Source organism: Perissodus microlepis, chromosome 5, assembly GCF_051167445.1.
Source record: "Perissodus microlepis isolate ML-2025 ecotype Zambia chromosome 5, ASM5116744v1, whole genome shotgun sequence".
Classification (NCBI taxonomy): Eukaryota; Metazoa; Chordata; class Actinopteri; order Cichliformes; family Cichlidae; genus Perissodus; species Perissodus microlepis.
In genome coordinates this window covers 26,563,822-26,591,226 of record NC_140465.1, presented here as the reverse complement: position 1 = coordinate 26,591,226, position 27,405 = coordinate 26,563,822, and the positions used below count along the sequence as shown (strand labels likewise).

Below are 27,405 nucleotides of genomic sequence, written 5' to 3'. Positions count from 1 at the left end.
GTCTTTTTGTTCAACATACTGAATTAAAGCTGAAAGTCTGCACTTCAACTGCATCTGAGTTGTTTCGATTCAAATCCAATGTGGTAATGTACAGAACAAATATTTATATGTTGAAATATTTATGGACCTAACTGTATATACAAACATGATTCATAAAGACACAGGCACAGAAATGGGTAACTGTATAAAAAAGCCTTTGATGCATAAAACGCTGCTATTTTCACAGCTTCGTTTTCTTTTAGTGGTTTAAAAACTGAACTTGACGCGCAATAAGCTGCAATAACTTTCTGAGCAGCACCTGAATGCAGCACTGAACCAGAACCCACTCCGTCTGCTGTAGCGGCATCTAGCGGTCAGAAGTTCGAACAGCAGTTAAACAGCCAGACGGATAATTTCAGCGTCGTTGGTGCAGCGGATCAGATGTTAGACTGACCGCAGCGCGCATATACAGACACACACAAAATCTGCCTGTCTGTCGTTCTGTCTGCACGGATCCGCAGACGGTCAGCTGGTGAGCCGCACACAGACAGGACACGAGGCGGCCATGAACGCGGCGTGTTTCTGACAGCCTCCATACGCATCCAGAGCGCAGCCGCTGCTTGTATCAGAGCGATCTGTGCTTTCAAAGCGGAGGAGGGGAGCACTGCAGCAGACATGCCGGGCCTGCTCCACATCACTCTGACCGGTGAGTCTCATTCTTTAATAATGTCTGATCTTTTTATTTCATGCAGCTATAATCACAGACCGCGACAGCATTTTGAGAACGATGGATATCCTACAACAAACACCCTCAATGAAAATATGAGGCTGACAGAATTCTTGGGAGACTTTGAAAACATCACAGACGAAGACGAAACTCACTACTGAGCGCAAAATGTGCTTTTTTTATTTAGTGCTGCAGGAAATAATAATAATAATAATAACAATAACAATAATAATAATAATAATAATAATAATAAATGAAATAAGGGTGTAACCAGCAGCCTGGGCGCGATCTCCTTTAATGAATCGCTCAGGTTAAATCCTGCAAAGTGGATGCAGGCTGGCAGTGTGTAGGAGGCGCGCAGTGCACTTAAATCAGTGGACACACACTGCAGTGTTACACACACACACACACACACACACACACACACACACACACACACACACAGAAGGCAGAACCAGCTGCACCAGACCAAAATCTCCTAGATATGTTTGATTCAGTTATTAACATGATCATATTTGTCATTTGACAACAAAATGACTTTGATCAAAGTCAATTTACAAAACAGAATAAATGTGAATTTAGAGTCACGATAAAAACCCGAATTGTTATTTTGTGGTGGCAGCTGCAGGAGAAAACCTGCCCATGTTTGAATTTCCAATATTTTTGCTTTTGTTGGATTCATTTTTGTCAGAAGACACATTGCAGCTTTTTTTTTGTGAAATGTGGAGGTTCATCTTTGTGTCCGTGCTTAAAAAACTACAGGTATTATATGGCAGTTTGTTAAATAAGAAAGAATTCTTTATGGGGTTGGAAAGATTTGTGGGGTGGGCACAGGTCTTATAAGCTGATCTAAAGCTTAAAGCACGGAGGTTGATGGCTTAAGGCCAGTTTCCTGGGACATTATGTAGACTGTAGAGTAAAAAATGTCCACTATTAGATTTTATCTGCCATGTCAACTTAAACTGATGGCATCCAGCAGTTTTAAAAAAGCGTAACAACAAAAGTAAATATGAAAAAATTTGCCTATATCTGTTCAAACATCCATAAATATGGATTAATGGAGTGAAATACTAAACCTATATTCAAATATTGAATCAAATTACACTAATTAGTTAAAGATAGTATGCATCGTGAGGAAACTGACTTATAGTAAGTTAATGTTTTCATAGTGACATATTCCCAGAGCTATAGTACTGCTTGGCCTGTTTGTATTGTTGGCAACATACTTAATCACACAAACAAAAGTTAGATATTAGTAGATATGATTTATGGTCAGTCCTAGGTAGTTGCTAGGCATGTACAATTACATTTTTGTAGATTTAAATGAGATCTCATTAAAAACTGTTAAAATGAAAACGACAAGATGCTTTCATAGGGTGTTATAGGTGCTTAAATGCTATTAAACCAGTCATGTTAGATCCATGGTGAGAAGAAGGGAACATAGATAAAGATTTTGTGTATTATAGAATGATAACTCTAAGAATTAGCTTCCGAGATTGCAATATAGATAAAGCTAAAAACAAAAACAACAACCCAGAAACCTAAAGGCCTAGTACCATAGTGTAAAACAATTAGTTCCTAAAATTTTGGCATGGAGCACAGCATTTTTATTTAGAAAAATGAATTTTAGTTATATATCTTACTAGCATGCTAAGCTTTGATGAATTGTATCATTACAATTAATGTGGTACATTAGCATCTCAGTTGGCTATATTCTCCAAAATGTAAAAAACTGGTCAAATTTACTTACATAAACAATCATGTAATTGAAAATGAATTTCAGTTTATTGCTAACTTTGATATTATAAAAACTAAATAGGCATGAACATAACGTTAGTTTGACCTGGTGTTCACTGCATCAAGATCCGGCCTGTATAAAATAAATTAGGCCACAGCTGTAAATTCTTCTTTAGTACAGTTTTTGCCAGCTCACAGCCATCCCATCACTCTGCAGCTACAGCATTTTAACTCACACGATAACAAAGTCCTGCCCAGTTGTTGTCTTCAAATCACAGTGGGCATAGTTACAGGACATATATTTATTCACAGGATGAGTCATCAGAAACTTTTATTTTTGCTCTCACAGCTATGTTATCCTCACAATGCAGCTGTTAAGACAAATGCAGTTCTCAACATTTCTTATTACACTAGAGTGATTTAAACAAATAATTGCACATCCTATCTATTTGTTATATTGTACCATGCAAGCATACATGCGATATACATACTACACACAGCAATACCTGGATGGTTTCTTAGCTTTAGGTTTGCTACATTAATCAAGAATGATGGTTGGTAATTTCTCACATTCATATTAACCTCTTAAGCCCCAAGCCTAACTGATCTCCTGCCTTTTGCCCCCGTATCAGGGGGCGTTGGGGCTTAAGAGGTTAAAAACTTAAAGTGTAAAATCAATATTACATGCATGAGATCACATGTAATATAATCTATATATTTTTTTGTTATTATTCTTTAATACTATAAGACATATAACACTGCTCTATTTCTTTAATTGTGGTCTAAATATTTAAGTTGATCGTGTTGCATGTAATTTGGGATGAACTGATTGGAGTACTGCTCCACATTTTAAGGAGCCAACTGAAATGGTGCAGGGATCTGACCAGGATGCTACCTGGTCAGATGCATGTTTTTCCGGCATGTCCTGCTGGTAGGAGCCTCTGAAGTAGACCCAGGGTACATTAGAAAGATTACATCTCTCAGCTTCCAGATGAGATGAGGAAGTGTCTTGAGACAGTGACGTCTAAACATCTATCCTTAGTCTGCTACCCTTGTGACTTGGACTCAGATAAATAGATGGAGCAGTGACTGAACTCTTTGTATATACCTTTGGGTAGATGGACTACTAATGCAGTACCAGTGTGAAGTGAAAAACTTGCAAACAAAAGCTGAGGCTTAAGACCAAATACTGATCAAATATTGATCTCTTAGCTCATTATAATTCATGAGCAAGGAGCCCTTGATGTCAGAGCATTCTTTTAGAAAGAAAAGAGTTGGTGCTTTAGAGCTTGCTCTTAGCTTCTCGACATGCAAACAGCTACTTTGAAAACAGGCCAGATCAAATGTTTGTGTTTCAGGGTTGGAAATGTGAAGGTGGTGCTGAAGGTCCTTAATTCTACTTGGTGGTTTAGCATTTGATTGTAAAAACACATCAGATTGCATAGAAATCTATCCGGTCCTTAAGTGATGACGTGACGAATCCTGCTTCCGGGCCTAAAGTAGTCTGCGTTTAATATGGCTTTTGTGTTGTTAACATGTTTAATGTTTTGTATTTTCTTCTATTTAACCTCAAAAAGCTCCTAAAAACAGTCAGTGATCACTGTTGGCCTCACTCGGCTTTTATTACCCCTAATCATTTTAAAGTTTAGTTTTTAAAACCTTACGATGTAAATACAGCCCAGCCCATGCAGCAGTATATGAATGACTAATCTCGTATTGTGGATGGATTATCTCAGTTGTTCTCCTGACTGAAGTTTGGTCCGTTTACAGTATCCTGCCATGCGATTACATTTGTTCCTGACCAACGAGAATCCTCACGTTAACTTTTATCGAATGGAAAAAAGTTAGCGTGTTTATATTATGCTCACGTAGCTGTGTCACTAGCGGTCACGTAGCACATTGTTATATACCAGCTAGCCAAACTTCAGTAACCATACAAACGGCACTGCTGTTTAGTTTTCTGTCTTCATTTATGTTGGAAGTGATGGCAGAGCTGTACGTTTGAATTTGTTTCCAAAACCCCGCAGTCAGGACATGCTATATTGTATTTAGATGGAAGCTAGCGAGCTAACTTCCTGCTAATTTCTAACTCCGTTAAATGTCATAAATTCCATTTTCATGGATGCCTGGATGTTAATCTCAGTTGCTACACCTGGTAGAGCAGAACGCTGATCATTTTATTACAGATGAAAGACTTTAGACAGTTTTTCAACTCTCAGTGATGCCTTGATTTATGGACCTGCAGCGGAGTTTGAGCCCAGACACGGCTAGTGACGTCAGACTTTTAGACCGGATTGGAACACTGGTCTTGATCAAGTGTGTTCATTTATAAATAATGGTTCCTTACATCAAAAGCGCCCTTTGATAGCTTTGAGTGGTATAAATATGTAAAATTGTGCTTTTTTTGAAAACCAAAGATACCTTTAAACTTAAAATGCCAATTAATGTCCATTTTGTGAAGTCCCAATTAGACTATTAAAGGACAATAAAGCATGGCGTGTGATCCCTCAGTCCTCTCAGTCACAACATGTAGTTACGAAATACCAAAGCATTCAGCTTGTGCCTAGTAGATGAATTCAAGGTGGTTACGTCCATGTTTTTATATGATCTGTACGTGTAGCCACCTGGGGATATACCATGGTACCCATACTTATACACAGTTTATGATTTCAGCATTAAGTCTCTGTTGTTGTTAGAGGAGAGTTTAGTAGAAAGAAGGTACTCTGATACTGACAGTGTTTGAGGTTTCAGTCATTGTGGCCTGAGGTTTTCACTTCTGCTGCATTAGCTCACTTGTACGATGTATATTCCTCTTGGGTATGTGGCATAATAATGCAGCATCTGTTCAGTAAGACTGAAAAGAACGCTGCATCAGTACCAACATAGCAAAATTTAAACTCACGAAGCACTGTTTTATATCTTTATGGCCAAATATTAATTGATCAGCGATGAATCAGGGAGTATCAGTTTTATATATGTTGTTTTTCTGCTGATTGTCTTAGGTTTTCCTGGAGATGTTAATTTTAACTAAATAAACTGCAACTCACATTATCTCAGGATAAAATAAGGACTGTTTCCTGTTTGGATGCTTATGGATTCACCACAGTGTTGACTTGGGAATTTGGAAAGTACAAAGGAAAAATCCCAAAAGGTTGAATTTGTTCATCTGGACATAACGTTTTCAGTAGGAGAACGCTACGTTCTACCACACCCACCCACACACGCAGGGCTTGGGGTGCAGGTATGTCACCAGGGTGCAGGGGAGGCACTCCCCCTCTGTCCCCTTCTGGCCGCCTGTGCCTCAATTTTATTCTGCAACCTAGACATCCACATTACTCACACTCTCACATAACACATACATATAGGGCCTTGGGGGTGGGCACGTTTAACAGCATCCAGAGGATGGTCGTTGTACTCCAACCCACCTCTGGCGCTGGTGCCCTACCCTCAATTTTAAATGCATTTAGACACTGAGGGTTTTCGGGAGGAGCCGTGCTGCTCTCTGAGAGGAAGCTAGTACCATGCTCTCCTGAGTTTTAAATGCACTTTAGAACAGCACACAACAACATTACATATGAGCAGGCGTAGGGAGGTTTGAGGTTTGAGGTCTTCACTCACCCCGGTTCTGTTAGCCGTCAGGGCTGGGGGGCTGGGAGGAGGTGCTGGCCGTCAGACTGGGGTCTGGGATGCGGGGCCTCCCTGCTACTGCAGATAAGGAGGTGGTCCGCTTGCCTCCACCCCAGAGAGAAGGGTTACATCTCCTGGGTCTAGGTGCGGCTTGCCCCTCTGGGGGCGGGGGTACCTGGACCTGGGATATAGAGTATGTTTGGGGAGTGCGACTGTCTGTGCAGTGTCTATTTGTGTCTGTCTACACGTTGGGTGAGTGCCGAGTATTTGGTTGTGCATATGGGGGTGGGAATGCACGTCTGTGTCTGCGTGTGCCTGTTTGTCTGTGTCTATATGTCAGGTTGGGTCTTAGACTCAACCTCTCTGGGTACATCTCAGGCCCTCTAAAGTACGAAGGCCTATCTCCCCTCACCACACTCCCTGCCGGTGGCTGATGCCCTTAGACGTTGGTGGTCCTTGTCATCTGGGGCTGGGCGCTCATGCATGTACCGGCTCACTCCTGGTGGCCGATTGGCGGGGCCGGGCGCCTGTGGCCCAGCTGGGCTCCTTCCGGGGGGTGGGATGCCCTCAGGCCTCTGGCCTCTGGGCCTGAAGCTCGGTCCTCTCTGGCACAGCTGGCTGCCGGCGGAGCCCGCGGGCACGCCACTGCAACCCCCTCTGGCCTCTGCTCCGTAGCTGCGGGGTGACCTCTCGTTTGGGGCTCTACTCAGCTCTTCCCAGGAGGGTGGCACGGTTCCCCCCCCCTTTGGTGGTCCTCCTCGGGTCCTTGTACTCTGGGGCCTCTGGATATCTGGGGCCTGGATCTCCTCCATACCTGCTTCATACCCTGGTGGACGGGGCTATGGCTCCCCACACTCCCTAGCAGATCGTTACATGGAGAAACCTTTGGAATACAAGCATGCTGATCCACACAGGTATGCACACAGGTGTACACACGGGTGTTCACAGACGCGGACTACACCTTTCTTGGCTGCTGCCTCAAAGCACATTGTGCGCTGTCTATCTTGCGTGCTGCACAATATCGTTTATTATTTAGTATCTACCGTTATCTACTGCTAGCTAGTTTATTGTGATGGTGCTGTTTTTATTATGTTGCTCTTTGTTGTTTGCTTTCTCTTCTGTTTTTTTTCTCCATACAGGTGATCCAGGCGTTTTGTTTGTTTGTTTGTTTGTTTTTTCCTTTCTTCCCCCCCTTCTCACCGTCTCTTCTCCCCTTTGGTTTTCTCTTCTCTCCCTCTCTTTCTTTCATTCTTTCTCCCTGTCCTATCCCCCAGTCACGTCTGTCCCGTTTGTAGCAACCGAAAATAAAATAAATACATAATTATAATAAAGGTCAATCAAATGGACCAATATGGCAAGGCCATGATGATCCACTTGGTAAAATAAATCCGCTTGGCATCTTTCTTGGCCTTAAGACAACAATTCTGATGGCTAAAGATCCAAACGGGACACAAAAAAAAAAAAAAAAAAAAAAAAAAGGAGAACGCTACGTTTCGTCACTCACCCAAGTGACTTCTTCAGTCACTTGGATTGCTTTAATAATAAGGAATTAAAGCGACAGAAACAGAGCTGTTCTCCTCTAGGTGATGAATCCCTCATCTCTCCCTCCTTCTGTTCCTCCCATCCACCACCTCACCATCCTCTCTTGCATATTACCTCACTGTCCTTGGAGCTCTTCACTGGATCAGTAACTCACAGTGAGAAGGGGATTTCATGGTCCATTCTTTTGAAGCAAAGCACTTTTTAAAATTGAAAAAAAAAAAAAAAAAAAAAAACCCCCAAACAAAATCTGCAGATAAAAAAACAACTTCTTTTGTGACATTTTCTCATTTTTTCTAATGATATATTCTGTACTTATTCACAGAAACACATCATCATTAGTGTTCCAGTGTTTTTAAAAAAATCACCATGGTTGCTTAGCCGGGTTTCTTTGGAAGTGCATGGGCTCCAGTGAGTTTTGACTTTGCTGTACTTTGTATGGTCATTGGGCTTACCTAAATTAAGCCCCGGGCTCCTCCATCCCTTCTCACTTAAACTAAGAAACATCTCAACATTTGGGGGCACCAGCAGGTCAGGTTTGTCGTATTCCTTCCAGTTTTACTTTGTGTTTAATATTAATTAGAAAAAAGTTACCTTACTTTTTCTGCTGCACTGACGAAGGTAAATGTTGTAAACTTTATACCAGACAGCAGCACCAGCAGTGTCTGAAGCATTCCCAGCTAAGAACAGATGCTCAGCAGCTTCACATTCAGAGACACAGACCTCTCCTAACAATGATTGCTGAAGGAGTCTGCATAAAACTTCAGCAGATGAAGTCCATCCCCTTTGTCAGAGCTGGAATGGACAAATCCAAGAAATCATCACCATCACACATCCTGACTTCAACAATTAGTGGACCTCAGATAGCAGCTGAAGTTCCTAAGTCACATTGCAGCCACCACCCGGCAATCAGCTTGAAATGGGCTTTTGGGGTTTGACTATGCACTGAAGTACAAATTTGTCTGCTTATAGTTTAAGTAGTAAGTCTGTGGCTTAAGTCTATTCACTTTCCTGTCATTTCTGGCCGTTAATCAAAATATGTTTGAGTACACCAAAGAAACAACATCTTTGTAGGCATGAAGGCAACCATCTTTCTATGCAGAAATAGCCCTGCACATTTAGTCATGGCTACAGTGTACAAAGGAACATGAAGATCTCTGGAGATGGACTTGTAGTCTTGAGATTGTTGATATGTTTCCACAATTTTTGTTCTCAAGTCCTCAAACAATTTTCAGCTCTTCTTTCTGTTCTCCATGCTTAGTGTGGCACACTCAGACACACTACAGAAAGGTTGAGTGAAATTTTCTCCATTTTAGCTGGCTTCAGTTGTCATTGCTATATTGCCAGCACATGTTTCTTGCCAAAGGTAAGTTCAAATGAGCATCGTATGCTTGACATAAAACAATTTACCCAAAATTTTAAAAAGGTGCCAATAATTTTGTCCAGCCCGTTTTTGTGTGAAACACATTCAAACCTGGCTTTTTTTCTCTGTTTTTTGTGTTGATCCACTGCACATAAAGGAATTAAACATGTTTATACCGAAACATTTGTAATTTTAACAATTTTCTAGGAGTCCAGGCAGTGAGCATCCAATGTATCTGACTTTATACAATATTTATAATTGTTCAGTTGAACTAAAATGCATCACTGGGGTTGTTTTTTCTCTTTGGTCTGCACGTTTAAAGTTGGCTCGAGCCAGCAGGAGGGAACTGGCGGATCACGGGGTGGGGACTGTGGGGTTGTGGTGTTGGGCTAGAGAGCTTAGCATGCTGCAGACATGTTTGAGATATGTTGTCTATGATATTGTAATCTGCTCACTTAGCCTTTGAGGTCAGACAGCCATCTGTGGTCTCAGACGGCTACATATGGGTGGTTACAGTGAGGGCTCCCCCTCCATTAGGGATTAGTGATGGATGCATAAGTGACGGATGCAGGAATTGGTCAATTTATATTAAAAAAAGACAGCTGGAGAAGTTAGCAATTAAACAACAAATGGATGAGCAGGTGATACTAGCAACCCTAAATGATGAAAAGGCACAATAGGGGTGTGTAACACATTTGGGAGACTGCTGTGCCTTCATTCTAAAATTAATTTATGAGCTCCTTATTAGCAGTTGCAGCTATAAGCTTGAGTTGAAGTTTAAATAGATGAAAACACGTAAAGACTTTTCTACATAAGGGTTAGGGGTTACTAATAGCCAGCTACAGATGACTAACTGTGCACTAAAAAATAAGAAACCAAGACAGTATTGTAATAAAAAGACACACAAACTAAACAGCTAAAATGTGTTCTTATTAACTGGTTCAGTAATGTGAAATAGTTACAACAATGGCTCTTGTTGCTGGACATCAATGTTCATCCGATTGGTCTCATGTACTGATCTGTGTTCATGTACACATTCTCTTTCCATTTCAGTTGTTTTTTAAAAATTGTTTTCCATCACTGAAAGCTACCTTGCACAGTTTAGGCATCAGAACTACTCGGTTACAGTTAGAAAACACAACTGTTGATGCTTTTTGTTCTCCTCTGAAGATTTTCTATAGTCATGCTGACTGTAAACAGGACAATCTGTCAAATTGCCTTTTTTCTGACTGCTTTACCAAAGCCATTCATGACAGCTTATATACCATTTATAAATAGTATAGTATTCTATTATGCAGGTAGTGATAAACTGTAATTAAGCCCTGCATTAATTAGTGAACACTCAAATGAATAGTGAATCAATTAGCAAATGAAGGAATTAGTGCAGTAAGATGTCATGGGAGTCCGATAAGATACTGAGAGAAATTTAAATACAAAATGAAAGAGCTGTCACTGATGTTCCAAGCTCAGCAGTGAATATAACACTTCTTTGAGTTCTGTATTTAACAGTAAATTAAATCTCTTTAATGTGCAATAGTCTATAGAGTGCTCCTATCTCTGCTCTGCCCCTGGACTGCTGTTCTTCAAAGTGTGCTGAGTAACAAAACAAGGAGTGCTGCAATTCTGCATCGGGAATTAGTTAAACGGATTTCATCTGTCAGTTCATTTAATTCTAATTGTTTTTTTTATAGTTTTTACCTTATTTTTTCATTGTGAGCCACTGTAAGTTTTTTTAATTCAACATATAAGAGCAGATGGTGTCCAGATGTTCAGAGCAGAGGATAGACAGCTGACAAGCTGTAATTGCAGCAAAACCTTCATAACAAGTTTTATTCCATCTGAGCCAGAAATGTGAACTTCAAACATGTGAAAATCACACTTTGTGTGTGTCTATCAGGAAAGCTTTAATTCACATATTTCCATTTTTCCACCCTTTGTAGAGATTATGTTTGATTTGTTTCCTTAAATTCTGTTTTCTTTACATTTTCTCAGTATGCTATGAATCAGTGGCAGTTAGTTTCAGGCTAAGCTACCGCTCCAGTGCGATTAACTGCAGTGGTACATTCTAGTATCAGCTCCAATGTTTTTTTGCTTTCTTCCCTGTAGCTCTTCTAGCCAGCTGTGATGCCTTCAGGCTGGGTTCTTCCCACCGTGTAATTCCCCTCAATGCTCCGGCGGCTCATCTCTTCAGGGATGAAATTCCAGCCAAGTCAAGTTTCATCCTGGAGTTAGTGAGAACCAAACGTCATTTGGTCCAGGAGTTAGTGCGAGCCCAGCCTCATTTGGTTCATGACATGGGTTGGCCAGAGATACATGAAACGTCACGCTCACAGACCAAGATGGAGTCAGCTAACTCATCTCAGTTGAGCGCACCACCATCTGCGAGTCAGGTGGCAAGAGCTCATGCAGCTGTGGATGACAACCTGGATGTGGAAGATGAGATGGAGGTGAGGGCACATTGCTTTTGTGTTTTGTAACAGATTAACTGAAATCCTTTAGATGAGCCGAACTGGAAAATAACCACACAATTTAGTTTGGCCGTTTTGTCCTTGCTTATGTGAAAAAAATCTCATCTTTTCATGACTTGCAGTATGTTTTTTAAGTCTTGCACAAATAGTTACAACGTGAAAAACATGAAGGCACCGCTGCTGCCCTTTAATTTACACTCTGTAGGAGCAGAAATCGTGTAAATAACAACATGAAATAATGATGAGTCATTCCTTTGATCATTCTGAGCCCAGCTTTTTTATTTATTTATTTTTTCGTTTAATGCCAGTTAATCATCATTATTAAACCTGATTTTTTTGGAATCAAGGAAGAGAGGCTGAAAGGATAAATAGTTTGGAAAAGCTCTGAAACAATGTTGTATCCTTGCTTTCATTTAAGAAATATTTCTGCCTAGTTCTTGTCTAATTTCATCTGCTCATGTGGTTATTCTGCAGCTGATCATTTATTAGTTTGTCTCAGTGTGTCTGTATATCTGACCAAATATTTGTCTGCTTTCAGCGTATGGTTCATCTGGCAGTTCCACAAGATGCAGAAAGCTACACGGTAAATCCAGACTTCACTGACCCAGAGGCGGAGCTTCTCAGCGGGCCAGGAGCTGGCGATTCTTCCCAGGAAGCTTCTGGGTTCTATGGAACAGATATGGAGGACAGAGACAGAGGAGAAGAGGGCCCAGAGGACCGAGAGAGAAGAGGAGGAGAAGACGAGTGGGAGAAAGAGGCAGGGGAGGAAAACGAGAGCAAGGGGGAAAAGGAAGATGAGAAGGGAAGAGCGAGAGACGATCAACATGTTTTGGATGCCTTTGAGGTCAACCACACAACACCAGATCTCGATGCTCTGATTGGTTAGTAAAAATCGTTTCCCTTATTAAAAAACACATCCTCATGCAGCTTCTTTGTGTTTGGGATTTAGTTCTCTACCAAAGCCCGCTGTCATTCAGCAGGAAGTTGCATCTTCAGAGACTTTATTGTTATTCCACAGATGTCTGGGACCAAATGTTTGCCTGGGAAAAAACAATTTTAAATCAACATTTTTACAGACTGTGCTGCTCCACTTTGGTGGGCAAACATTATGTCTGCATCTCAAGCTGTTGTGGGAAGCAAGTTATGATACTGGTTCTTAAATATTGATTTTTGCCAAGGGTAAACATTCAGTCTGGGTATATAGAAATGTGGGAAAGCACCTGAAGATACAACCAACTGCTGGAGAAGAAGAGATAAAAGCATAGACTGTATGTAAAAGATGGGTATATTTTCTGGGTCTGAAAGAGATTTTTTTTCAGGTTTACTTCAGGTATTTCACAAAGGATTTGAGGACTAATAATTTGTTCCTCATATTCAAAGTCAAATTTGCACGGTTCTTATATATACCGTATTTTCCGGACTACAAAGCGCACCTGAATATTAGCCGCACAAGCTAAAATCAGGGGAAAATCCTGTTTTGTACATACATTAGCCGCACCTGACTAAAAGCCGCAGGTGTTTCAATGTTGACTTATCATATGTAAGACAATATGCACAAAGGGAATTGTCAGGAAAGAGATGGCTGTTTGGAGACACACCCCTTTTATTAATATTTTGAAAAACAAGTTATGGGTACATATTTGCATAACTTTTTAGGTATATGTACAAGTAGCGGTAATTACAAGTATGAAACATGTACTGTGCTTCATATATGAGTAACAAATGTAGTGTATAACAATAACCTACAGCACACCAGAAAAATTGATTCAGACTACCTTTTAGGCTCAGGTGCAGTGACACGGCTTTAACAAGAAGAAAAGTCAGTCATTCACCACCATCTTTCTCTTCTTCCTGCGCACTAAAACCACCAAAGTCCTCTTCTCCAGTGTCGGATACGAACAGGCTCAGGATGGCTTCGTCATCCACTCTCAGCTTCTTTCCTTCGTTGTCACTTTCAAAACCAAAGAAATCCTCGTTGTCAGAGTCGAACACCCTCTGAAGGGCCGTGGCGGTGTCCTCCTTTCCATCATGCAGCAGTCCAGCCCTTCGAAATCCGTTGGTGATCATTGATGTTTTCACACTTTTCCACGTTGTCAGAATCCACTGGTGGAGTTGAGCATAACTTGCTTTTCGCAAGTTTATCGCCGCTCATCATCCACGCCTCCCGCTGAATGCGTAGCGCTACTTTGAAGTTTGTTTTTCGCGCTACTTGTACGGCACTATGTTGCCTGGCGGATGGACATGTGACCAACATAGCGCTCTTGAACCCCGATACTGTGTCTGATCACATGCCCTTCCGCCAGGCAACGTAGTGCCGTACAACAAACAAAACAAATCCTCTTACGATGTCACAAAAATCATGGACAATCCATAGAAAAGCCGCACCTGACTAAAAGCCGCAGGGTTCAAAGCTTGTGCAAAAAGTAGCGGCTTATAGCCCGACAATTACGGTACATATATATAAACATTTAACAACCGGTGTAATTAATTTTGTTCCTTTAACTGGTTCTGTATCTCCTGTGACTTTGTGTCTTTGATAAGCTGCCAAATCCTCAGCACTACAGACAGCGGACTCAAAGAAACAACATATGTTTGTGACATGTCTCAATGTGTCACACAGGCTACAGTCCATCTTTCAACCCCTCCTCCTCCGAGCAGTCCAGCATCTCCATCCCAGCCGAGGGACCTGATTCTGGGCCAGAGGAGCATCGCGCATCCCCCGTTCTAAAGGTGAGGATAGAGAAATTAACCCATTTAACTGTATCTGTGTGAATGTAACTCAGACTGGTTATTAAGCTGGGTTGTTACCATAAACTTAACCATTTAACTAAACTTACAGATTCAGGAAAAGCAACAAAACAAGGACTAATGTGATATTTGCTATACAGGTGGGTCCTTTAGATAAAGAGCTGTGGGAAGCAGAGCGGGAAGAAGATGTCTTTTCTAGCGGATATGGAGGCCTTCGCTCCTCCATCACTACCACTACTAGCACATCAAGTGCTGCTGGAGATGCTGTAGGAACAGCCTCCCCAGAGACCGACACTGGCACAGACTTTGGGCTGCTGGGAAGTTATACAAAAGGTACACTAAAGCAGTTTCCTTGTTTTATGTTGTTCCCTGTTCCCCTGTGAGATATCAATGTTTGTTTCTGTAATGTTCTTTTATTTATGTACCCTTGTGCTTTGTATTTGCTGTTTACGTGGGATAAAATGTTTGTGCTACATCGGACATTTTGGGAAATCCAGTTCTCGCCTGAAATTTTTGGATAGTGACGCTGTTTTTTATTCTTTTGTCTCTGTATGTTTATTGAGGCGTAACATTAATTAATAACAGATACAGATTTTCTGTGGCGTCCCATAGATGCCATTTTTGCCCAGTCTCCTTCTTATTGTTGAATCATGAACTTTGAGGCAGGTGAGGCCTGCGGTTCTTTAGATGTTACTTTGGGTTCTTTTGAGGATAAGTCGTTGATGCACTATTGGAGTAATATTTGTAGGCCAGTCAATCCTGGGAAGCTTTCTCTGTTTTTCCAGTGGTTCAGTGGAGTCCCCAAGAATTACAAATACGTTTTAAACCCTTTCCTGAGATATACAGTCCCGATCAAAATTTTAAGACCACTTGGAAAATGGCAAAAAATCATACTTTGCATTGTTGGGTCTTAACAAGGTTTCAGGTAGAACTTCAACATGCAACAAGTAGAAATGGGAGTGAACCAAAACATTTTTTGAGCATGAAATTTATTGAAAACAACGCTTAAACTAAAATGGGCTGTTTTACAGCTGATTTAGGACCACACCTCCAAAAAAAACCCCCCAAACCCCCCAAAACAGAAATCTTCTTCTTTCTTCTTGTTGCATGTTGAAGGTCAACTTGGAAACTTTTTAAAATCCAACCATGCAAAACATGATTTTTTGCCAATTTAATTCATTTTTCCTTTTTAAAGTTGGCATTTAAATGTGTGAATGACCTTGTGCAGCATTCAGTCAGTCATTCAGCAGAAAAGGTGTAAGCACAAGATAAGCTGTTAGCGGAGATTGTAAACTACCAATAGTTAGAAAACTGCCACAAGAAATAAAAACAAAAAAGATTTAACGCTAAGGGATGATATTATTATTGTTATTAGTGATGTTTTCTGTCTGATCTTATATTTGTATTGAAACATTGTGTCTTAAAAGCCTAACCAGGGACAAAGTTGGCAAGTTCACTTTGGTTAGAAGGGGTATAGACACTGCATCGGTTACATTGTGTTTAAATGCATCAATGTTTGATAAACTGTCAAATCTTCTGTTTTATAAAAATATAAAATGCATACAAACTATAATCTTCTCAGGTCAGATGTTTGTGTGGACTAAATAAGAAGTATTCTGATCAACAGATGTTATTCCTTTAAGATGGAGCCAGGACAGATGTTTAGCCTTATGTTGAAATGAGGTAACCATCTGCTGACTGGCATTAAAATTATATCAATTCTCTTAAGGCTAAGTAGATACACGTATTTCACAAAATCAAACTATTCCTTGTATCCAGCACTCAGCAGGTTTGCTCTGGTGTCATTTAATTTAGGATGTCTCTCATTTTTATTTGTTGTTCACTGTAATGACTAAAAGATGCAGCTTGTTCTAGAAGATTTGGTGAATTTGCCAGCAACATAAACCCAAATTGCACATTTAGAGGATTGAAAAGGTGTTAAAATGCTTGAGTGTAAACCACAGAGAAGCTTCTGTGTTTTTATCTCTGCTGCCCTGGTTTTGTTTCTGCAGGTGAGACAGAGGATGAAGAGGCTGAGAGGGAGGAAGAGGAAGAGGAGGAGATAGGCCTCGTACACATAGGTGTATTTACCCACAATCCCACTGTACCTGAGGTTGGCTTGGCTCCCAGCAGAGAGCCTCTGCAGCCTAGTGTGGAGAAAGGTGAGTGTCCAGTAATAATCAGTATAAAGCTTCTCTAAGCCCCTCCCCTTAGAAAGATTTGTTCAGTGATAGCACAGCAGGTCTGTCAGTTCTTCAGTGTTATGATCATAGCAAGCCTGACTAAAGCAGACAAATTGCCTCCTCTGTACTCAAGAATTTAGACCAAAAGACAGAAGTGACGAGGGGAAGGAGGAAAGATGGAAAAAGATGGAGCGTGAAGAAACAAGAATCAGACACATCATCCCACTCACTACTGATCCTTCGCCCACTATTGGGTTCACCGACCCATCCTGGAATTGGCTGGAAAAGACCACGCCTCTGGAGTCTCACAGGTCAGAGGTCAGGGGTGGTGGGGTCGCAGAGGTCCTACTACCAGACAGCGATCTCAAAGGAGTAGAGGTGACACACCAGGTAAACTTGCAGACACTGGGAACAAACGACAAATATAAGTTATTTTTTCCGATCATAAAATTCTGGCATTTATAACGCTATTTCACTTTAAATCCAAATCTTTCAGGTAGTTTGTGTTGACTGGAGTGAGCTGACTGGACGAGGCTATGTCGTCCTCAACATGACACAAAACATCAACTGCGTGAGTACACCTCGACCTGACTTATGCATTAGTATGCATAAGATGATGCCATGATCGCCTTTTGGAATCAGAAGTAACCAAATTTGGATGAAAGAGGATTGGGTTAATAAAACCCTAGAATTTAAATTGCAAAATGTGGAGCACAGACTCTTTGGACCATCTGGATCTCACAGAAGACTTTACTGTTTATTTCAAAATTCCATTTAAAATGCTTTACAAAACACCAACACCACAAAATGATTGACAGTAGGGGCGCAACGATACACAAAATTCACAGTTCGGTTCGGTTCGATACTTTGGTGTCACGGTTCGATATTTTTTTGATACAAAAAATGTTCATGCCTTTTTAATTTGTCATTTATTAAAATTATAAATATATATTTTAACTCAAAAGTACAGTTTTTAAATTTAATGTTGCTGAAAAAACAAAATAATAAAAAAAATAAATCTATGTGATCGAGAAATCACTCATCTTTGGAAAAGAGAGTTTATTACAGAGAAATGGCTCTTTCCAAAATAAAAGCTATACTATACGCTTCTTCTGGGGTATATTCTCAGCAGCATATTAAACATATCAGGTGCCCATAAGGAGAATCATGTGCTAACGGCTGTCTAAATGACTTGGGTAAAGTTTGTAGCATGCGTGCTTGTTGTTTTTGTCTGCTTCCACTTGTCTTTGCACTACGATGATGTCGGCGTAAATGTGCAGTCATATTCGTTGTGTTCCCACTAGTGCTGTCAGCGTTAATCAGAAATGACGTTAACGCCACAACACGGCAAATCTCCGTTAATGAGCTACCGCGGATCGCCGTGCATGGGGCTGGACGGTGTCAACACGTTAATGAGCAAACTGCACTAACGCAGTAGTTCCCACCCATGTAATTGAGCATTGCGTGGCACATCCGACATACTGTTTTACTTTTGTCCATGACGCGCTTACCTTCAGGGTCATACGTCACATGAAGACCAAAATAGTTCCAAAGGCCAGATCTGAGTGAGGGTGGGGGAGGTTCAATTTGCCATGTTGCAACGAGCTTAGCTTCTGTCTTGCTAGCTTGTGCTGCGCTCAGTAGATCTGCGCTTGACAGTGCAGCCTAGGCGGAGTAGTCGAACGCAGATTCACTGGGCTCTCAACACAGACAGCATCGTCAGAAGAAAAGTTGATAAAACAAATTAAAAATTTTGTATTGTTCGATAGATATGCGTACCGAACCGAAAGCACTGTATCAAATGGTTTAATATCGATACGAGTATCGTTGCACTCCTAATTGACAGATGCAGTTTTGTGACTCAGTTCTCTTTTTGGAGCCAGCCTCATGTGGCCATTAGAGGAACTGCACCTGAAGCGGTTCCTCTAATGCCCCTTTGTTCAGTCAGGGGTCATTTTTAGGGGTTAACTGCCACATCAGTGATGTTTATCAATCTGTTACAGTTTCTGAAAAACTACAGACACAGAAACATCCCTACAGTGTTTGGAACTGATCTGCAGTTATGCAATTGTATGAAGCTGAAATTAAAGTTTAGCTGGCTAAATTCACTTCGTTACATGGCGACTTTGTACATCTGTAGTGGTTAGAGATGGATCTGAATCCTGTGCACACGATAAGTATAAACCTGTATTTCATGACATTTTTTAAACATTCAGGAATACGTTTAACCCCATCTGCACTGCTGAGTGCACGGACTGCTACTTAGAAAATGTCTAGTGTCTATTTGTCTATTAGTCTAACGTCTGGTTAGAAAAAGTCACATATAAGTTCATATGTCTAATAGTAATATTTAATATCAGAATATGCACTTGTAATTCTTTCAGTTCTTACTATTATAAGTTCATATAATACCAATTTTTTTCAGCAGTCTGATTCCGTTTCAGCTAATTAGTTTAAGAAAATTCAGTGCAGTTGATCTTGGAGATAGCTGTGACCAGCTGTGGTTTGGGCACACAGTTTTGCTTTTACACGACAATAAACCACTAAAATCTGTTTGCAAGCAAACCGAGACACTCATTCTCAGGTGGTCTGTTTGGTCTGAACCAGTCCAAACAGGTCAGATATATGAACACAATTTTGAAGCCAATTATTCATCCTAGAACCAGCACACGCAGCTGTGATGTGTCCTTCTTTGAAGAAGGAGCCAGACTTTTCTCTCCCACTGCAGTAGCAAACATCAGGTGAATGAGTGCTGTAGAGCTCTAAAACCCGGACTGCTGGGGGCTGCTTGTATTTGTGTGTGTCGGTGAACGAACATCTGTCCATGGCACCAACACAAACCCTCACCACCACTGCAGTAGTTGTTGACACAGAAACAGGGATGGAGTCAAAGCTGAGCTACTGCAGTTTAACTCCTTTTATCCTGTTTCCTCACCTTTGTGTGTGTATGTGTGCGTGTGTGTACGTGTGTGTGTCTGTGTGTTACAGGAGGATTTCCGTTTAGACCAGGGTGTGCGGTTGTTGACGACTATAGAGCGAGTGTTTGCTCGGAGAATGAGTAGCCCTGAGGGAACATGGGTAATCTACCTCAGCAAGCCTACACACCAGCAACACCAGCTGCTGATGAACGTGGCATCTGTGCATGGTACACCCACCTACACACGTACCCACACACACAAACACAAACAGACACACACACACACACACACACACACACACACACACACACACACACACACATACACATGTACCTTAAAATGCAGAGAAAATAGTAAAACACAATAAGTACAAACAAAAATGTTTTTAACTGTTAAACTGGAACACATAGCACACAGCATCAGCATCCCTATTTATAGCCAATAGGGGGAAGAAAGACTTGTTTCCTAGTCAACAAAATGCAACATTAAAATTATAAAACAAAATTACAAAAAGTACAAAATCTAATGTAATTATAAAATAAAAGTACTCACTGTGCTGTAAAATGTCATGTGTGACAGATATTATGTTAGCTTTAACTGCTTTATACTGAATGAGGTACATTAAAAAATTCTGGAGTCAAAAATCAAAAACGTCCCTGACTTCTATTTGGCCTGTTGTCCTTTAGGCTGTGTGTTTGTGCACAGCTTCCAGCACTGCTGGATCAGGCCAAGTAAATCCTTTTTTTGACGATTTGGCCATGGGTATCAACTTCATGTTAACGACAACATCAAAACCTCTGTCAAACTGACCTGAACTTCCGGTTGGGGATTATCTGTGATGAATAGAGTTGGATCTCTGGCTAGAACTCACAACAAGGGTCATAATTACAAATCTGAACAGGAGCATACTTGTCATTTTTTATATGCTCAAGCAAAAAAGTAGTTAGTCTGAGATATTAAACCCAACAGAGGATCCCTGTTACTGATTTGAGTGCACAAGCATATTAATATTCATCCACGTAGCTTGTCCAGACTGCAGTGGCTGCTGGCAGCTGTGTGACAACAATGTGCAGACAGACATGAAACAATAAAAACAATCAGCACAAATAAAAATGTATCAACAGAAGTTATCCCAGTCTTCATACTTTAACTCTGAACCAACGGTGCACCCTGAAATATTCAGTTGTGATCAGGGGTCTCAAGCAGTTTCTTTGTTCTTTGGATAAAAATAGATGGTCTGCTGTCACTTAAGTTAATTTTCAGCCTCCTTCAGGGTGTGTTATCTGAAAGCCTTCACAAATATCAAACAGTTGCAAATGTCAGGCTTCAGTATCAGACAAAGAAATACGATATAAAGAGATCCTTTAAATGAGGCATTTGATTCAGTTCTGACCCAAAGAAGAGTTTAGGAGCTTCTCGGTAACACACATATTCAAGCACACACAGGCATTGTGTTGGCTCAAAGGACTGTGTCTGACAAGATATGTTTTTTTATGCAGGAGTGATCCCGACCAAAGACATGCTGGGCATGCTGGCAGAGATCAAGACATGTCTGACTGAGGTACAACATCTAGAAACTTTTTAAATTTGTTGCAGCAGTCTCCAGCAAATCAGATTCAAACATTTCTGCTAAGATACTGAAGAGAACACAGTGAACGTGTGTGAAATGAAATGGAAAAAAATGCACCTCTTTCTGTAACAAATCGTCGGTATGTCACACTTTTGGCCACCCAACACGTCTCTTTGTTACGCGTTCGGAAACGTCAGGAAACATGAGAACCGTTTGGAATGAATCTACACATGTACGTGGGTTACCGGTTCTATTGTATTCCATCCACAAACCTGCGTGGTTCATAGGGCCGCTTCGGGACTTGACAAATCATCGGTATGTTATATGTCGGGAATGAGAACGGCCTGGTATTTCTTACAATATAAGCCCAAACATTCATGGTGACAGATTTCTTTTATTTAATACTATAGCATTTCTTTTTCAAATGGAAAAACTGAGACATGCACTTCTTTTTCCTATATTAAACCCCTAAAGCCTGAAATCTGAAATAATTCTGCTCCATATATATTTGCTACATCTGGAATTTTGTTTAAATTGCTTAAAAATGTATTGTGCTTTTAGTTAAGTTTTTCAGGGGGAAAAAATCACACCGATCATGTAGAAGTCTCAAAAACTCACAGAAAATTGTATGTGTCAAATATGACACACTAGGCATTAAGGAGTTAAGATATCTCAGGGAGTAAATGTGCAGTTACACTGCTGTTTACTGACAAAAAAGGGGAACTTTCACTGGTCCACTTAAGAGCAAGGTGAGCTGTCACAGTGTGAAATGGGTTTGACATGAGTTTAAACTAATGGTTGATTGTTGTGCATGCGTACCTTTTCAGGTGGGCGTCCAGAACTACAGTGCTGCCAGCAACTGCCCGTCTCGGCCCAGTCACACACGCAGTGACTACGGCAAGCTGTTTGTGGTTCTGGTTATCATCGGCTCCATCTGCATGGTAATCATCACATCTGGATTCATATACATCTGCTGGCAGAGACGGCTCCCTGCAACGAAAACTGCGGTAAGTACAAACACAAACCATCGCCATGCGCTAACTGTGGCCCGTGCTGATGTGCAGCTGTGCTGTCAAGTGTTTAAGACCACAGATGTTTGTCAGTGTTTACAGTATATATATTATATCCTCTATACTTAAGTAACTTAACCTAATGTAATATGGTGTCTTGGAAGTTTAATTAACAAAGTCTGCAGACACGGTCAGCGGTAATCAACACCTTCCTTTTTTCTCATCCACATGAGAGAGAGAAGGGCCTTCAGCAGGGCGCTGGTACACAGTCTCTAAAGACGAATAGCACAGCACTTCTTTAAATACAGATCAGACCAAATTAAAATAAAATAAATACATTTTAAAGGACATTAATTGAAATGTGCTTTCAGAAAGCTGATTTCAGTAAATAATCTGATCCATTGGTGATGGGTTTTTATGTAGCGTGCAGGTTGTCCAAATCCAAATATAATATTACTATTAATATGAAAACATTATCATAATTGTATAGGTTTTAACAGTAAAATAACTATGTACTAATTTAAATGTATTAATGTGGTTAGCTGTCATATATTGTGACCAGAATGAAGGAGTTAGATCAAACATATGATGTTGGGAACATGGATCATGGTTAGGGATGATATTCATCTTAGTTTAGGTTTTGTTAAATCCCTCTAGCCTGTGTTTAGGGCTGAGGTGTATCAGCGTTTCTTTGAGGTGTTCTTACTTTGCCAGACTTTTCATTGGTTTCCTCTCATTCATTTTATTTTTTGCTGCTGAGTTCATGAGAGATGAAGGTATTCATGTCTCTGAGCTGCCGAACTGGATAAATGGACTCAGATCACTCTTTATAAATCTTTTGCTCCTTCTTTTCCACACAGTTTCGTGCTGAGGAGCTTCACTTTGTGGTGAACGGTTGCCATGATAACCCAACACTGGATGTGACTAATGATGGCCAGCCTGAGATGCAGGAAAAGAAGCCAAGTACCAATGGGCTTGCAGGAGGAGGAGGAGGAGGAGGAGGAGGAGGAGACAGAGGTGGGGAGGACAGCAGTCGTTGGCAGGTGATTGGAAGACTAATTGAGGGATAAAAAAAAGATGAAGAGATGAATGAGTAAATAATGAGTAAATGAGTTACTGCTAAAGCTTCCTTTTTGAGAAAACTAAACTAAACAAAAATGCATTCTGCCTGGCAACGGCATGAAGACACTAATCTTTTTTTTTTCTTTTTAGGTATTTGTCAATCAAGCAGCCACAGAGGAGGAGGAAGAAGAGCAGGACACACATCTCTGATTGATGAAGACGATTCTTTTATATATAGCTGATGAGAGGAAGCCCTGAGGAAGGAAGAAGATAATGAAAGAGGATGGGGAGATGGTGGCAGAAGAAAAATAATACAAATGTTTTTGATGGAGAGAACAAAGAAAGAAAGGAGAAATAAGGGAGAGAAAAGGAAGACGCTGATGGGAATAAAGTGTTGCCCAGTCAGCTGAGCTAAGACTGAGGCTAGGAGGGAGTAGAGGAGGAGTCACTGACGTCATGTTTGAGATTAGACACTGAATTCACGTAGAGTCATGAGTCTCTCTGAGATCTTCAGCTTTTAAAACAATCAACAGAGTGTGATTGACAAAGCTGAAATTTCATTAAAAGATTAAACTCCTGTTGTATAGGTTAATAACGCCATCACGCCATAGAAATGCCTGTGTTTAGTGTGCCTTACGCTGCTACCTTTTTGTACAGTGGCTGCATGGGACAGATTAAAAGCAAACTCTGCACAAATCATAACTTAAAGCATCATTTTACAACCCTAATGTTTGAATGTCAACGCTGTGGCACCGTTTTGTGTCACAAATCATTAGACAGAATGGCCCACTGTTTCCCTAACTGTGAAAGTAATCGAAATATTAAAGAAGGTTTACTACGAATTGTGGTATAACTGAATATATTTAGGTAAGTTACAGGTCAGTATTTTATATATAAGATGTAATGATTTTATAAATATAATATATTAGTTCAGGGTAAAGTAACCAACAGTGTATGAAGTTGTCAAAATTACCACTAGTAGAAAAATGCCACTCCTCATATACTTTTTCCCCTTATTGTTTGTCATATCTGTAGAGACTGTCCATATTAAACACAACCGAAGTTTGAAATAATGAGCTCATAGTCTGAAGCTCAGGCTTTGACGGGCTTGAAACGCAAGTTTTACAAAAGGATTTTTTCCACTCTCTTGCCTTGCTGATGTCAGCACTGCACCGATGTCCTGGCACAACCAGAGCCACAGCCCGACCTCCTGTAGGAGGCGGGGCTTTGAAGTCTGTTTGCAGAAACCAACCAATCAGAAAAATGAAAGCAATTAAAACAGGTTCACACAGAGTTTTTCATAATGAAATTTTAGTAAAGTCCCAGAACAAAACTGTAGAGAAGTACCCTTGTAGTATTAATAGTGTAACCATAAACACTCACCTCTTTGTGTTAAAATGACTTATGTCATTCTACAAAAAATACAATCTTCTAAGAGATATTGTGAATTAATTTAGGACTAGGGTTGTTCGATATAACGATATATATTGGATGACAATATAAAAACATCTATCGTTTCATTTTACGCTATCGTTTGTCTCGTGGTGTCACAAAATAAACTGTTTACAGCAATATTTTTTCATGGTTTTGATGGTCACTGTAGTGGCTATATTAATTTCTTAAAGTTCTCTCTTTCTCTTATATTTAATATAACCACACTACTGACAGACAAGCGCCTGTTTTTATGAGTTGTGGTTAGCAACAATGACGGTAACACCATCGCGTGTCCGCTTGTTTACGTTCCACATAAGCCTTTCACAATAAAGCTCAAGATCCTGTTGAGACTTTTCAAAATAAACAGAACCACGTGAAAGAGCAGATTATTTACGGATGAGAAGCAAAAAAGAGCCGCCAGGTGCTAAAAAATAAACCTTAGACTCAAACGTTAGAACAGGCTTTTCCCCGCAGCACGCCGTGTAATAAATACTCACAAAGAAAACGGCGGCCTTTACAACTTATGTCTAAAAATGTATCGTTTCATGCATCTGTTAAAACACTCGACTCCAGCTACATGACGCGCAGCTGGAAACACTTCCCGCAAGTCGAGCTGCCCGAGATTCACAGAATTTACAGAAAATGTTACATTTTTGTGATTTATATCGTTATCGACGATAGAATTCTTATATCGGGATATGAGATTTTGGTCATATTGCACAGCCCTATTTAGGACTTAGACTCACTATGGGTTACACTTAGTGCTTGCTGTTAAACTCTATATTCGGACATCACTGACAGCAGAAAGAAAGTCCCAATACCAGTGCAGCCAATCAAATCATCAACAGTTAGATGATAAGGTGTGACTACAGTGACAGCAGCGACTCCTCTAAGCTACTCCTCTGGATTACTGATGAGAAAGTAAAGCCTGTAGCAACTTTGAAAGTGAGGTTTTGGCACTTTATTGATTCCTCTTGGAAGTAGTGACTATCATCGTTGAAATGCTGCATCATGTTAAACGTCTTACATACAGTGATTCAAATATCTCTATTTTGCTTATAGGAATGGTTGTAACTGCTGAGGATGTTTACTCTGCACTCTCAAACATGTCATGTGATCGCTGTACTTGTGTGCTGCTAGCCTTATATGCTGTTTTTCTCCCCCAATAGTGCTCTAATGGCTGCTGTATGCTCCTGGCTAAGTCTTGAGGCTATGACACATGGGCAACATTTAGACGTCAAAAGCATGAAATATATAGATAGTTACAGTGTTAAAGTCGAGTCACCAGACCCAAGTCGAGCCCCAGGTGTTCAGTATTATGGTGTTAAACATTAAAGTCAGAGTTACGTTTAAGTCACAAATGGAACGACTACAGTATACACAGGGCACACAGGAGTAACAGTTTGAGTTCCAACTCAGTAAAAACAGGTCTGCAGTGTTATCATCACTCCAAACTTGTCCCATTTACTTTATTCAGGGCTTATAAGATTGAGTTAGCATGGCCATTGTCTGACTTTAAAAGAGTCACCTCAATACACGTATGACTAACATTTAAGTTCAAATTCATTCATAAAGGATCAAAATTAGAATTAGCAGAGGTTACAAGTCCACGGCCCGATTAATAAAACACTGACTCGCTATCAAACTGTGATGACACACATCAGACGGACAGAAATATGCTGAGATATATTTCTGTCATTCTCACTAAAACATGCTCACTGACTCATTGCTGTAGTTGCCCATCTTCATTTTCATCAAGATGCTGCCTGTTTTATCTCTTACTCTGACTTTTCTTGATGCATCAGTACTGTACATGGCTTCACTCAAACCCACACCGATTAATATGCACCATGTCAGCTAAGCAGTATTTATGGAGCGCTGAGGACACATGCAGAGCTGGAGAACGATCGTGAATACATTAAATGGCTGCCCGCAGTGTGGATTATGTGGTTGTCAAGCACAAGATAGCTAGGGTGGAGACTACCGAAAGTGTGCACTACACAGAAGAAATCCAAATGGAGCTTTATCATTCTGTTTAATATCAGGCAAAGCATTTAATACAGGCAGGCTCTTTGTTGTTATATAGATGAGCATGTAGCTTTCAGCCCTGCAGTAAGCATCAGTATAACAAAACATACAGCTGGCGTTGCTTTCGGTTGACGAATGAGAAACTTTAATTTAGACAAATTTTGTTGCTTGAAGTGATCGTTTAACAAATTCTGCTTCTTCACATTTTTGATTTTATACGTTTTTGTTTTTAGGTTCTGATGGCAAGCGTGTGGAGAGTTAACAGTGCCAGCACAAGTTCAGTTGTAGCAAAAAACAAATGAGCCCTTAGTTTGTATAAAGAGTTTGTTGATATGATTTTAAATCAATATGTAAACTTTTTTTTTTTTTTTTTACTTTTCATTCATTATTTTGAAATATTTTATTTTTAATTTAAAAAAGTTTTTCTCTATGTCTGTTTGTTTGCATTTACACAAACATATGGTTTCACATTTTTGGTTGTCAGTGTAATAAGTGTGACAAATAAAGTTTGAAGAAGATGGGATACTGTGGTTTGTCACCTCCCAATTGTAAGTAACTGTATGATATCACAGTTCATGGGATTTAATGCTTAGCTTAAACTAGATTCTTCCTCTTTTCAGCAGATGCATTAAATTACATGAATAAAGCCAGACAAGCACCCTAACCACTAACAAAAAAAAACATGACTTATAAGCTATTGTTGATTTCAGTAAAGACCCTGAAAAAGTTAACTTAGAGTCTGGGTGGTTGACTCGCATGCCATAATCGCTACACATGTTCGTGTATACTATGCCAGCTACTTGGTGACGGCATTCCATGTATGCCTTGCATGCTAGCATCTTGCACCCTGCTGTTATGTACTAGATTGTCTCAGTGACATTTTTACACTGCTCGTATTTGGGGTCTTGCCTGGTATGGTATTTAAACTTCTCTAACTGTCCTCTAGCCGCTACTTAAGATCAGAGTCTAAAAATGAATCATGAATACATACTTTGGTTAAAACAGTGTCTCA

The 27,405-nt window shown here is 40.3% G+C and overlaps 1 protein-coding gene across 1 annotated transcript; it reads left to right on the top strand.

Moving 5' to 3' along the window:
* The first annotated feature begins 358 nt into the window (after positions 1 to 358).
* On the top strand, positions 359 to 26,916 carry podxl2 (podocalyxin-like 2). The gene is made up of 13 exons (XM_084929079.1): positions 359 to 685; positions 11,079 to 11,419; positions 11,979 to 12,321; positions 14,061 to 14,170; positions 14,329 to 14,521; positions 16,201 to 16,350; positions 16,505 to 16,761; positions 16,868 to 16,942; positions 19,360 to 19,516; positions 20,789 to 20,850; positions 21,687 to 21,866; positions 22,730 to 22,912; positions 23,082 to 26,916. The coding sequence occupies exons 1-13, from the start codon at positions 655 to 657 to the stop codon at positions 23,139 to 23,141; spliced, it is 2,142 nt and encodes a 713-aa protein (XP_084785205.1). The 5' UTR covers positions 359 to 654; the 3' UTR covers positions 23,142 to 26,916.
* The last annotated feature ends 489 nt before the right edge of the window (positions 26,917 to 27,405 follow it).